The sequence below is a fragment of the Bombina bombina genome, chromosome 1 (genome assembly GCF_027579735.1).
Source record: "Bombina bombina isolate aBomBom1 chromosome 1, aBomBom1.pri, whole genome shotgun sequence".
NCBI lineage: Eukaryota > Metazoa > Chordata > Amphibia > Anura > Bombinatoridae > Bombina > Bombina bombina.
In genome coordinates, this window is record NC_069499.1 from 558,136,920 (window position 1) to 558,152,183 (window position 15,264).

The following is a 15,264-nucleotide window of genomic DNA, read 5'->3' on the forward strand; positions in this document are numbered from 1 at the left end:
CACCTTTTGAAGTCTTCTCCTACACGGCCAGGAAACGCTCACACCTAAGGTCCTGTCGGGGACAGACCTTGGGTGGTTTATCCTCATCCCCAGAACCGCTTAAGGAGAAACCTTTGGTCACGGCTGTCCTTTCCTGGGTGCACTCCTCCATAGTCACTCAGGCTCTTGTTGACTCCGGTGCTGCGGGCTATTTCATTGACAGTGCTTTTGTATCAAAGCACTCCATTCCTATTTTGCCTCGGTCCGTTCCGCTTGCTATTGAAGCCATTGATGGCAGGCCCCTTCAGCCTGCACTAGTTACTCACGAAACTGCTCCGTTGTCCATGGCTGTTGGGGCTCTCCATTTTGAAACCCTCCAGTTCCAGGTGATAAACTCTCCGCATTTTCCGGTTGTTCTGGGTTATCTCTGGCTCCAAATATATATATATATATATATATATATGTATAATGTTTGAAGTACATAATCACTATGAATGGGTTTGGCATGATACGCTGCTATAACATCCGTCCTAATATTGGAATTCCAGACCCTGGGGCGTCACTTTTGTGGCATCTATGTGGTGGCTGGTGTTGCCAGTGGGGATATGTGTATAATAGTTACATACAGCAATCTAATTATCCTGTGTGGCGCTGTTTTATCCATATGGTTACCAAGGTAACCGTTCTCCATGCGTGTACTAGCGTGAGTGGCATTACGTGATGATGTCATACACGTGAGATGCTTGTGGAGTTCGCGGTTTTCCTAAGGTACATTTAAACACGACTGGATGTTCATGCAAACATATTTTTTTAGATTCACTGAGATGAATCATGTATAGGCATTTTAAAATGGGATTGTAAGAATCCCGAAACGTTATGCCGCTTTTTTATTGGTATTAATAAAGGTAACATTTTATTCAAGTCCAAGTTTGGTGTGCACCCTGGCAATTATTTGAGTTAAGAAGGACTGTGCTTATCCTGTTGGGACTTTGATACTATATATATATATATATATTTTTTTTTATTTTATTTAGAAATACAAAGAATATTTTCTTCTAAGTAAAGAACATTGGAATGTAAAATATTTACATTAAAAACACAGTAAAAATTATAATTCATATTAATATTCTATAAAAAATATTTTTATTTTTCTCCCCAGGTATTTGAGTGAGAAGGGTTCCAAAGTTTATGTATACATGTGTTTATATGTATGTATATACATATATACACACATATAAACACATAAATACACATTCATACACACACATATTTAGAGATGTATATAAACATTATAGCCCTTTTCATTCAAACACATTGTCATATGCCATATACCTTTTAACCCTTATAACTTTTTTAATACTTTTATTAATAATTATTAGACAGTGTATATATAGTGTATATATATGAGTATAACACTTTACTTTTTTTGTGTTTATGTTATGTTAGGTGCAAATTTTCATTTAGCCCTAACCCTTTACGCAAGGTCTTCAGTCAAGCTAACCCGACAAGCGCAAATTTAGTTTGCACTTGTTCAGCCTTATTAGCTTTCAACTTGCATTATGAGCACAAATTAACAATATTGTGCCACTTGTAATCTATCCCAATATGTATTATTTCTATTTCCCTTGAATAAGACTTCTAATACTGTCATATCAGTATTATCATGTATATTTCCCTTCAATTAGAGTTTTAATTCTGCTATGGCAGCAGTTTTCAGTTTTTAATACACACCAACTTGTATTTCAGCTCATGCTCACATATTAACAAATCTGTCAGCATGACTGGGATGTCAGTGACAGGCACAATGTTCCCTTTAATGTAAATTTACAAAAGTTTACGAAGATAAATAAAAAAAGGTGATAATTCTGCTGGTATATTCTGATTTAGAAATGAAAAGCAATGTTGACACAAATGCTACATTTAAACAGAAAAGTGATATATTCAGATGCATTAAAGGGACATTAAACCAAACATTTCACTTTCATTGTTCAGCTAGAGCATGCAATTCTAAACAACTTTCCAACTGACTTTTATCTATGATCAATTTTGCTTGATTCTCTTGGTATCCTTTATTAAAGGAGAATAAATCCACTACAGGAGCTATCTAAACACAGTGGTAAGCCAATGAGGACAGGCATATATATGTGCAGCGACAAATCAGCAGCTAGCTCCCAGCTCCTAAGCCTACCTATGTATGCTTTTCAACAAAGGATAACAAAAGAATAAAGCAAATCAGATAATAGAAGTAAACTGAAAAGTTGTTTAAATGGTATGTTATCTGAATTATTAAAGAAAAATGTAGGTTCCATGTCCCTTTAATAGATTAGAGACTACAATCACTGCTTTCATTTCCAATAACTAGGTGCTTAATCTTATCTTATTAACAATTTTCCTGGTAACTGAATTTCAACTGTAGACAAATATATTTATAATTATTCATCTCCATGAAGGAGGTATTTACATATACTGCTTGAACTCCACAGCAGGAACAAGATATCTACATATGCCTATTACAAAACACCTGATGTTACAAACTCATTCACTAGCTGTGAACCACACACACAATATAAAAATTACGCTTAAAAGTGACAGCGTCACAGTGTACAAAGAATAGGAGTTTAAGACTGTTCATGTTGATAGTCTTCCAGATTCAGAAGGACAATTACATATTGCAGGACCCTCTAACAGCAGAAGGATTACATAATTATAGTTTTACACATGAAAAGATTTGTTCACTACACACAACGTAATTTGAAGGTCTTCACGTGGACTTTTTGCCATTCATAAAATGATCCGTCTTGTCCAGGCCAAGTTTCTTGCAATTATACCTCTTAACAATTGTGCCTGGGATCAGAGCAACCAATGCAATTCCCAGCAGATTAAGTAATGTCCACCAAGAGAACATATCATCCAATGACTTCAACTGGGATAGGATTGACCCGGTCTGAACACAGATAAAGTTATAGGGCAGGAGACCTAAATGAATGAGAGAAAACAAAATTAATGCTTACCTGATAAATTAATTTCTATCATGGTGGTGAGAGTCCACAAGCCATTACTCCTGGGATTCAACTGCTGGCCACTAAGAGAAGATAAAGATTCCCAAAACTCTAAAAAGCACTTAATCCCTCCCACCTCTCTGGTATGCCAATCTTACAAATAGCCAAGCAAGTCGAAGTAGAAAGGTTGGAAAGGACAAAGTAGGGATAATGTGGTGCAAACTAGAATTGATGCAGAAAAAAAATAAGTACATTTTGTGAAAATGGAAGGATCACATGGACTCTCACCACCATGACAGAAATTAATTTATCAGGTAAGCATAAATTTTGTTTTCTTTAATAAGGTGGTGAGAAGCCATAAGCTATTACTCCTAGGGACTAGCTGTGGAGTCCACTTGCAATTTGGGTGGGACAAAGCTTTTTTTGAAAGACAGGCATCTGGAAGACTTTAGAATGACAAAAGAAGAACAAAGGGGCACCTCATGTGTAGATCCTCCAGACAATAAAAAGTGGAATATGAAATCAGCCAAATGGGTACTCACAATTTATTAGAGCACCCTTGTGTGCTAGTTGAAACAGACTGATATACTTAAGGGCGTATCAGCTCACCCACTCAGGGATTCCCAGACAGAAGTGTTCTATAATACAAGGAAAAACACTACATGTGCACATCAACCAGATCAATGTGGCAATGGTAAAAATAGCCAAAAGGGTACTCACATTTTGATCAAGCACACCTATGTGCTAGTAGAAGCGGACTGATACATTTAGAATTGTGTATCAGCTTACCAACTCCAGGGTCTCCAGTGAAGGTAAAGCTAAGTGCAGGACCAAATGGACACACGGGTGTGCAACCAAACCACATCAAAATGGACACTGTAATAAAGGTGATAACACTACTTTTTTTAAATAAAATAAAAAACTTTACATTTATTAAAAAAAGTATAATAAAAACAAGTAGTGAACTAGGGGGGTATCACAGTATGCCCTTAGCATGTAACGCCTTTCTCAGCCCCAAACAGGCTGTTTTATCAGGCATTTGGGATCTGTGTCAGGCTCACCGTCTACACCCCAAATCAAACGGAGACTCCAAACAGGAAGACAGCTCCACTCCAAACAGGAAGACAGCTACTAGCTCCACTGTGGGTGTTAGACTGCTTATCACAACTGCTACAATGTATCATGTAGATGCAAAAGCTCCTAAACAAAGAAGCAATTCCTCTGGATGTAGACATAAAAATGTATTTAAAAGCAACACATTTCTAAGTGTACAGGCACTGTTTCATTTCGAACATTCATTCTACAACCCTGTTTTGTGAAGAAACAACAAAAGACTGTTGCTATGAGATTCTGATAAAGATGGAGCTTGTACTAAGATATCGTCTAGGTATGGATCTGCCTAAATACTTTGAGCTCTTATTACAGGCAAAATAGCTCCCAGTACCTTGTATAAATTCTGGGAGCAGTAGCTAGACAAAACAGTAGAGCAAAAAGCTGATGGTCTTTATGGATAGGAATATGAAGATAAGCCACCTTCAAATCTATTGTGGGCATAAACTGACCTTGCTGAACAAGGGGAGGAATAGTCAGAATTGTCTCCATTTAAAAAGGTAAGAACCCTAAGAAACTTATTTTCAAATCCAGAATGGGCCAGAAAGTCATTTCTTTCTTGAAACTACCACACCCAAGTTCCAGAACCTGAATACATTTTAAAAGGGCGTGTGCTTTGGAACACGAGACAGAAGAAACCTTCCACTAAGAGGACTTGATTTGAATCCTATTCTGTACCCATGGGAAACTATTTTTACCAAACCAAAGGATCTCAAAACCATTGATACCAGGCCTTCTGAAAAAGGAGTAATCTGCACCCTACCAGAAGGGTATCTGGATCGGGGGCCGCACTGTCATGCTGAGGAAGAAGGCTTTTCTGACTGTTTGGCCTTGTTCCAATTGGGGTTGGACTTCCAGGAGGATCTGGAAGAATCTTGTTCTTGTGAAGGGGAGGAGGATATTTGGTTCCTATATTGACAAAAGGAACGAAAACTTTCCTTTGGACTTCTTGCCCTGAGGAAGAAAAGTTTATTTTCCTCCAGTCACGGTAGAGATTATGGAATTTAGACCAGGCCCTAACAAAATGTTTCCTTGAAAAGGAAGAAATAAAAGTCTAGATTTTGAAACCATGTCAGCTAACCATGATTTGAGCCACAAAGCACTTCTGGTAAAAACCGATAAGGCCATATTTTTATCATTAAATCTAATTATGTCAACAATAGCATGCTGAGCTAAGAAGTTTCAAACGGTTCTGAATATCATCATCTATAGAATCTTCTGAGATCTTATCATAAAGATTATCACCTCAAAGAGTAGAAGCAGCTGCAATAAAAGCAATACTTATTTCTGGTTTGAACATCTAACCAGCTTGTAGAAATACTCTTCTGTGAAAAGACTCTAATTTTCTATCCATAGGGTCTTTAAAAGATGTACTTTCCTCATAAGTGGCATTTTTTAAACTGTGGGGCATGCCTCCACAGGGGGTGGTAGAGCAGTTAAGGGAAGGCACGGGAGCAGGAGCAGTAATTATTATTTTTTTTTTAAATTGTTTAATTGTAAAGTTTAAGACATCCTGAGCGAGAACTCTGGAGTGCACTACTTAGACACAGCGCTGGATAGCATAATAGGGTGGAGGGCGGAGTGATGAGTGGCGACAGTAGCCTGTGGTTCATCTCAGTAGCAAAGAATCTAATTTGGGAGTACTTCAGTTGCGCTGGCAAGCAAGCTATATAAAGATAATTTATATAAAGATATAATAATTTGTCTTTACTTGGATTAACATATTAGCATTAAGCTACATAGGTGAAGCCAGCGCGTGCTATTAAATAAAGGAGCACATTAACTGAAAAACTGAGCAGGTACACATAGGGAAGTTGAAATAACTGACAGAGAAAGTGCGTGTACACATAGTGCTATAGTAAAAACAGTAAATACTTACAGAAATAAGTACTTACATAATACATTTGTAAAAAAATAAATAAAAAGGGGTATTGTCTCAATAAAAGAGGTCCTTACTGCCACCTAAAGTCTCCATATAAAACACAAAGATAATAGAACATGATAATGTCTAATGTAAATGTGGTAATGTCTGTAATAAATGATGTCCAGTGGCTATGATGTAACATAATGCTAATAGAATGTAGGCTATGTGAGTGCAAATATGTCCAAACCTGACATGTACCACGCCACTGTGCTTACCAGCTGCTGAAATGACTGATTCCAGATAGCCCATTCAGTGCTAAGCACATTACAGCAGAGGATTTAGCTGTACGTAAATTTACGGAGTATATGGACGACAACAGGAGAAGGCTAAGGGACCGGTCCCCACAACAGCTGTGATAGGCTTGTGACTTACTTCTTGATGGGAGTAATTGTGTCACTGCCCAATACTTCAGCCTCCTCTCTATCTCCCAGTAGCAGCACTCTGAGGGGAAAATGGGCTTTAAATAAGTCTGAAGACACCTCATTTCTTTATCTTCTTCCTGTGGAAGGAGAGATAGGACTGTCATACCAGAGAGGTGGGAGACATTAAGTGCTCTTGGAGTTTGGCCTCCTTTTAGTGGCCAGGAGTTGAATCCCAGGAGTAATAGCTTGCAGATTCTCACCACCTTATGAAAGAAAAAGAGGAACATAAAAGAGGGGTAGCACCATAATGGGCATACCATGAATGCTGTTCAGTTGATGAGTTTATTTTTAAGTAACATCTGGTGTTCAAATTGTGTTCATATGTCACTCTGAAACCTGACTGCATAAAGGCAATGGAAATCTACATTCAAATATATATGTATAAAGGATCACATATAATAGAGACACATTTCATTTTCTCAAATATTATCCGGATGTCAATCTATAAGTTTCCTTTCAAATAAAATAAAAATTGTACATAAAAGAGTGCGGAAGAGGATTCATAGGTGGATGGGGTTTGGCTTTTAAAAAAAAAAACAATTGAAGCAAACAAGCTGTTAATTTGTTCTAGAAATCTTAAGACATGGCTGACTGTTTAGTTATTCTATAATAAGACAACACAAATGTATTTTACAATGTGTTTAGTGACCCTTTAATAGTTATCACAACCGTTTCTTAGTATGCTGCCTGCCTCTGTTCCTCCTCCTTCCTCTTATACTTAATTGTCATAACAATAAAACGGCTCTCTTTTCTACTTCTCACTAATTCATCTGTAAAGCTCGATTCATGAACCCACTTCCCTCGCTTCTAAATCGTTACTCTCTTATGTAATTGTCCGGTTAATTAATTGTGGTCCTCACAACTAATGTGACATCAGCACCAAACCTGCTCTTTATCACACATAAAGGGACAGTATACTGTAAAAATGTATTTCCCTTAATTTCCAATTACGTTTTTTACCAGCTACAGAGTATAAAATGTATAAGATTTGTTTTTTAAGGCTTTTTTGTGTTATGAATTAGCTGATTTTGTGTTTTGAAGCCACAACCTAATAAAATGGGTTGAGCTTGTAGGTATAATCAGATCTTATTACTTTATTACATTGTGTACATATGCCTGCTTCTTTATCTTATATCTGTCAATAAACCAATCATAAATACTTGGAGAGAACAATGAAAAATTAACATTTTATTACTTTATATCTTCTATAACAGTGGTTCTCAACCAAAGTGACCTCAAGGCCCGGTAAATTTTAGCTGGACATGTCCAGGGCCCGGTAGTATGTGTGTGTGTATATATATATATATATATATATATTAAGCAGCAGGGATTTGCCCTATCAGTAACTAAGCAGTTCAGTGTGGGTTTAGTGGGGGGTCTGGCGTGTGGGGGGTCCTGCCGAGGGTCTGTCGCTGTGAGGTTAGTTGTAGTAGATGGCGCAAAACAAGTTGCTATTCCCAATGTGTCTTACTGTAAATATGTGTGATAATATGTGGGCTCAATATATGTTAATGTTTTGATGAGTCCTAATTTTATATTCTCTTTTGGAAAAAAATGGATGTCGAAACTATTTAAGAAATAAATATGATCCTTTATTTGATTATGGTAAATTTACCCAATAGTAGTGATGCTAAAAGTACAGTTAAACAAAAATTATTACAATTCCTTCAAAGTTTAAAAAATGACACCGGTGTCTCTATGTATAAAAATGTACATAATATATAAAAAATAAATTAAATTAAAATAATAACGTTGAAATCTTATAATTTATACAGTTTTGGGTTTATCACAAGTTGTAATTTCTAACAGAATGTTTGTCGATACAATTATATAGTGGATAAAACAATAGTTGCTGTATAGTTCATATAGGATACTTTGTTTCAAGTTCAGCTATGCAATTGAGATCTTATCTTAGGCAACTATATATCAAATGTAGAGGTATGTTGGTGCGATTTTTATCACACTATAATATAAGTATACAAATTAGTACCTTGAAGTGTATCCGTTTGATATCACTTTTGTGAGATAATTGCGGTTAAATAAACGCCGCTATGCCAGTGTTTTGATTAAGTTTCAAGATCAAGCTGGTGGCAGTTCTATATGAGCTGCTGGCGGTTAAATAAATGCCGCTTTGGTTTCCTCTTATTAGGTGGGCTTATCTGTTTGCTGCGAGAAAATTCACTTTTATATAAGTGTTTGGGTAGTTGTCGTGGCCGCTCAGTTACCTTATCCTTTGTCGGTCAGTGACCGATCGCGCTCTTAAGGGTTTCTTGGTGGGATCTTCGTTGCGGTTAAGTGCTAACCGTTTGCTGATGTTTTTTAAGTATCTCCGGTTTTTCTATTCTGTGGCTTGTCTGTAGGTCAGTGACCGATCACGATGGTATGGTTGTTGGATAACCTCCTGATGTGGAATTTTTGCGTGCCTTTCCGGTCTGTTGTTCCCAGGTTTCTCAGATGTCGGTCAGTGACCGATCTGGGTGCTGAAATGTGGTTGTTGGGATAAGTAGAAAGTTTGTAGGATAAGTAGAAAAAGGATTTCTAGTTATCAATGTGATCTTTGCGGTTAAATATATGCCGCTCAGTGGGAACTTGAATATTTCAACTGTGTATAGCTGGTATTCACTTTGTCTTCTCAAATCCTGTGCAGGTGTGCTCTGGTATCAACATGTTTCGGCTGGACAGCCTTTTTCAAGATCTAAGAAACCTGGGAAGCCACAGAATAGAAAAACCGGAGATACTTAAAAAACATCAGCAAACGGTTAGCACTTAACCGCAACGAAGATCCCACCAAGAAACCCTTAAGAGCGCGATCGGTCACTGACCGACAAAGGATAAGGTAACTGAGCGGCCACGACAACTACCCAAACACTTATATAAAAGTGAATTTTCTCGCAGCAAACAGATAAGCCCACCTAATAAGAGGAAACCAAAGCGGCATTTATTTAACCGCCAGCAGCTCATATAGAACTGCCACCAGCTTGATCTTGAAACTTAATCAAAACACTGGCATAGCGGCGTTTATATAACCGCAATTATCTCACAAAAGTGATATCAAACAGATACACTTCAAGGTACTAATTTGTATACTTATATTATAGTGTGATAAAAATCGCACCAACATACCTCTACATTTGATATATAGTTGCCTAAGATAAGATCTCAATTGCATAGCTGAACTTGAAACAAAGTATCCTATATGAACTATACAGCAACTATTGTTTTATCCACTATAAAATTGTATCGACAAACATTCTGTTAGAAATTACAACTTGTGATAAACCCAAAACTGTATAAATTATAAGATTTCAACGTTATTATTTTAATTTAATTTATTTTTTATATATTATGTACATTTTTATACATAGAGACACCGGTGTCATTTTTTAAACTTTGAAGGAATTGTAATAATTTTTGTTTAACTGTACTTTTAGCATCACTACTATTGGGTAAATTTACCATAATCAAATAAAGGATCATATTTATTTCTTAAATAGTTTCGACATCCATTTTTTTCCAAAAGAGAATATAAAATTAGGACTCATCAAAACATTAACATATATTGAGCCCACATATTATCACACATATTTACAGTAAGACACATTGGGAATAGCAACTTGTTTTGCGCCACCTACTACAACTAATTATAACTCTTTAAACTTTGGGATAAAGTTTACTTCAGGTGTGCTAGATTCCCCACCAGCTAGACAGTCTAAACCTACCAAACATTCTGTCGCTGTGAGGGCCATGGAGTGTGAGGTTTGGCCCTTAATATTGGGGGTCGTTGCTCTGGAGGTTGATGGGCCTGTTGGGATTAGAGCAGGGAGGCTACCATGTTCATATGCATAAATTTGAATACATTTGGGTCAGTGTGAGACAGTTTTCCTGGGGCCTTGATTGGTCTCAGTCTGCCCCTGGTGTGCAGTGGGGTAAGAGTGTGCAGTGGGGGTATGACAGGTCAGGACCCACCAGCAGGGCTATCACGGCCCGGTACTGGGCCACGGCCCGGCTGTTGAGAAACCAGGTTCTATAACCCACTGCGATTGTAATTTCTTCTACTGGCTGTGTTAACACAGCTTGGCCTTGAGGCCAAAAACTTTCAGGAAGGGTGGGGATATCACAGCCTAAATAAACTATTTCAAATGCAAATATAAGGGTAATGGAAATACTTGTAAACAATTTATTACACTGCAGCAGGTAAAGTGGATCATTGGGAACAAAGTAAAGGGGAGAACATTTTTGAGTAAACTGTCCCTTTAATGACCCAGATTTCCAAGCTCTCCATATTCTCTCACATTGTTCTTATTACCTGTTTCCAGACACCAATTAAAACTTTACTTCTCTGTGTTTCATGCTTTGCACTACAGATATTCTCCCAAATTATTCAAACCTATTTGCTTCCTTCCCTTTTTGTCTTTTTAACACCTTCCCATAGTAAGCTTAACCCCTTAACGACCGAGGACGTGCAGGGTACGTCCTCAAAAGAAAGTTAGTTAACGACCAAGGACGTACCCTGCACGTCCTCGGTCTGGAAAGCAGCTGGAAGCGATCCTGATCACTTCCAGCTGCTTTCCGATTATTGCAGGATGCCTCGATATCGTGGCATCCTGCAATAAAAAATTTTAGCCATCCGGTGCAGAGAGAGCCACTCTGTGACCCTCTTTGCACTGGAGATCCGTGGCTATTTTCGTTGGTGGGTGGGAGCCGGTATGGGAGGCGGGTGGCGGGCATAGATGGCCATGCTGATCTGGAGGGGGGCGGGATCGGGGAGGGAGTGGGTGGGAATCGCTACACTACAGAAAAAAAATTGTACAAAACTGAAAGAATGGGGGAAAATTATATTAAAATATAAACCTCAGTTAGGTGGTGGGGGTTGGTTTGTGTGGGGGGGGGAAGGTACACTACAGAAAAAACGGATTTTTTTTTTTTTTTTTCTGCAAACTGGGTACTGGCAGACAGCTGCCAGTACCCAAGATGGCCCCCAATAAGGCAGAGGGGGAGGGTTAGAGAGCTGTTTTGGGGGAGATCAGGGAGGTTGGGGGCTAAGGGGGGGATCCTACACATCAGCATATGTAAATATGATAATTTTTTTTTTAAAAAACTTTTATTTGAGTACTGGCAGACTTTCTGCCAGTACTTAAGATGGCGGGGACAATTGTGGGGTGGGGGAGGGAAGGGAGCTGTTTGGGAGGGATCAGGGGTGGTATGTGTCAGGTGGGAGGCTGATCTCTACACTAAAGCTAAAATTAACCCGGCAAGCTCCCTACAAACTACCTAATTAACCCCTTCACTGCTAGCCATAATACACGTGTGATGCGCAGCAGTATTTAGCGGCCTTCTAATTACCAAAAAGCAATGCCAAAGTCATATATGTCTGCTATTTCTGAACAAAGGGGATCCCAGAGAAGCATTTACAATAATTTGTGCCATAATTGAACAAGCTGTTTGTAAATAATTTCAGTGAGAAACCTAAAATTGTGAAAAATTTTGCGTTTTTTTAATTTGATCGCATTTGGCGGTGAAATGGTAGCATGAAATATACCAAAATGGGCCTAGATCAATACTTGGGGTTGTCTACTACACTACACTAAATCTAAAATTAACCCTAGAAGCTCCCTACATGCTCCCTAATTAACCCCTTCACTGCTGGGCATAATACACGTGTGGTGCGCAGTGGCATTTAGCAGCCTTCTAATTACCAAAAAGCAAAGCCAAAGCCATATAAGTCTGCTATTTCTGAACAAAGGGGATCCCCGAGAAGCATTTACAACCATTTATGATATAATTGCATAAGTTGTTTGTAAATAATTTCAGTGAGAAACCTAAAGTTTGTGAAAAAAATTGTGAAAAAGTGAACAATTTTTTTTATTTGATCGCATTTGGCGGTGAAATGGTGGCATGAAATATAGCAAAATGGGCCTAGATCAATACTTTGGGATGTCTTCTAAAAAAAAATATATACATGTCAATGTATATTCAGGGATTCCTGAAAGATATCAGTGTTCCAATGTAACTAGCGCTAATTTTGAAAAAAATGGTTTGGAAATAGCAAAGTGCTACTTGTATTTATGGGCCTATAACTTGCAAAAAAAGCAAAGTGCATGTAAACATTGGGTATTTCTAAACTCAGGACAAAATTTAGAAACTATTTAGCATGTTATTTTTTGGTGGTTGTAGATGTGTAACAGATTTTGGGGGTCAAAGTTAGAAAAAGTGTTTTTTTTTTCATTTTTTCCTCATATTTTATATTTTTTTTATAGTAAATTATAAGATATGATGAAAATAATGGTATCTTCTGAAAGTCCATTTAATGGCGAGAAAAATGGTATATAATATGTGTGGGTACAGTAAATGAGTAAGAGGAAAATTACAGCTAAACACAAACACCGCAGTAATGTAAAAATAGCCTTGGTCCCAAACGGACAGAAAATGGAAAAGTGCTGCGGTCATTAAGGGGTTAAAGGTACATGAAACCCAAATTTTTTCTTTCAAGATTTAGAAAGAGAGTACAATTTTAAACAACTTTCTAATTTACTTCTATTATCTAATTTGCTTAATTCTCTTGAAATACTTTGCTGAAAAGCATATCTAGATAGGCTCAGGGGCTGCTGATTGGTTGCTGCACATAGATGCCTCATGTGATTGGCTCACACATGTGAATTGCTATTTCTTCAGCAAACGATATCTAAGGAATGAAGCACATTAGATAATACAAGTAAATTGGAATGTTGTTTAAAATTGTATTCTCTACTTGAATCATGAGAGAATTTTTTTGGGTTTAGTGTCCCTTTAAGAGCTTTTCTACCATTTAAGATAAAAAAATAAATGCATTTCCTACTATCCACAGTGCTGTTTAAAATTAAATGAAAAGAAACATTATTATAATTAGTGTTAGTACTAAGAATAATAATATAATTAAAAATTTGTTTGGTAATTTGAAAAAGAAAAATATCACCATATTCCAAGTCTTTATTGCTTTAGCATTTGAAATACTGGACAAACCAGTTGCTTCATTCTTCCCTAAATTCTGATTAGCAGAGTTTTTGAGAATTTCACTGAAGTATATTTTTAATTCTTATACAAAAAAAAACCCCATAGAACAAGCACAAAGATTTAGTACTTTTTTTTCTAAAATTCTCAAATCCCAGTATCAGACTTAAACAAACCTCATATTGATGCCAGAGGTCATCATCATTTATAGTTATCCTATTCAGGATGTTTCAGCCTTAAACCGATGGTAAACAATTCCTAAATTCGCAAGGTCTATTAATTAGATATTACTATAGTAACCTCAAACGCTTCTTTTTTTAAAAAAAATATAATGTATTTTCATAAAATTTGTATTTTCTAAAGACTGACCGCAACATCGATTTTCATTACTTCCTCCACCCACTCCTGCTTTCAGCCCTGGATCCGATTCACGTATAGAGTAATCTCACCCCCTCTATACGTCATACCTCTTGCGGTCTCCTGAGATGGACTGTTTTAAAGCTATTTAAAGCTAATGTGTAATACTCCAAATATGGTCAAGTAAGCAGCGAATTACAATATCCAGTGTTTACTTACCGAACTAGAAGGGGGAAAAAAGAATATCTTCCACGAACGCAATACTAAAAAATCAATAGAACTTTGAAATTGTTGACAATGTGTAGCTTGGTGAATTGTGCTTTGATAATTAAGTATATAATCATATGATATCTAATCAAAGTACCTGAAGATACTTCTCGACGATATTGGCAGCAATCCAAGGTGAAACAGTGAATCAAGAAAGAGTCTCCGATTCACTGTTTACCCTTACGTCATTGGTATTCCACTAGGTAGCCACTACGCATGCACAAATTTAACATGAATACGCGAATACGAATACGAGACAATCAAGAGGATCCGATAATGATATATTGCGCAACATACCGCATGCGCACTAGCACACTGTATTAGCTTCAGCGAGCCAGTTGGACAGGAATTTGATTGGTTCAGAGATCGAGACAAAAAAAATTCATAGCGGTTAAAGGACGGCTGCAATTTCTGACAACCAGCGATGTTGAAGGTGCATTAATGACAACTTGCAGGAAAGGTATCATTCATTGAAAAGCACTATTCTATTTTTCAATACTCAATTTAACATTTGGGAAGAAGTTAAACAAATGACTTTCCCATATCTTTAAACAAACCTCATATTGATGCCAGAAGTCATCATCATTTATAGTTATCTTATTCAATTTGTCTTTGTTCTCTTGGTATCTTTAATTGAAAAAGCAGGAATGTAAGTTTATGAATCAGCCTATGTTTGGTTCAGAACCCTGGGTAGCACTTGCTGATTGGTGGTTACATTTTAGCCACCAATCAGCAAGCGCTGCCCAGGTGCTGAACTAAAGATGGGCCGGCTCATAAGAACAAAGAAAAATTGATGATAGGAGGAAATTAGAAAGTTGCTTAACCCCTTAACGACAGAGGACATGCTAGGTTCGTCCTACAAAAAATGACCCTTAACGACCGCGGACGTACCTAGCACATCATCAGTCAAAATGAGCGCTGGAAGCGATCGCTTCAAGGCGCTCTAAGGGTATTGCAGCGATGCCTCGATATTGAGGCATCGTGCAATACCCTCCGGTCAGTAACCGATACAGACCACTCTGTAGCCCTCTCTACATCGGCCAGCGATGGTGCCAATCGTTGGTGGTGTGGAAGGGTTAGGAGCTGGGTGGGTGGGCAGCCCATCGCTGGAGGGGGGCGGGAGCAGGTGAGACTGCTACGCTACAGAAAAAAAAATGGCAGCACCAGTGAGGGGAAAGGAGGGAGGGCAGAGGAGGGGAAAGGATGGAGAGGGGGCTCA

The 15,264-nt window shown here is 37.7% G+C and overlaps 1 protein-coding gene across 1 annotated transcript in view; it reads right to left on the minus strand.

Annotated features, from left to right (window-relative positions):
- Positions 1-2,581: 2,581 nt before the first annotated feature.
- The window catches only part of TMEM41A (transmembrane protein 41A), an 84,741-nt gene continuing 72,058 nt past the window's right edge, over positions 2,582-15,264 (minus strand). Inside the window, exon 5 of the mRNA XM_053698743.1 lies at positions 2,582-2,955. Within this exon, the coding sequence (XP_053554718.1) occupies positions 2,741-2,955 (215 nt within the window). The 3' untranslated portion in view covers positions 2,582-2,740. The remainder of the gene's footprint in view (positions 2,956-15,264) is intronic.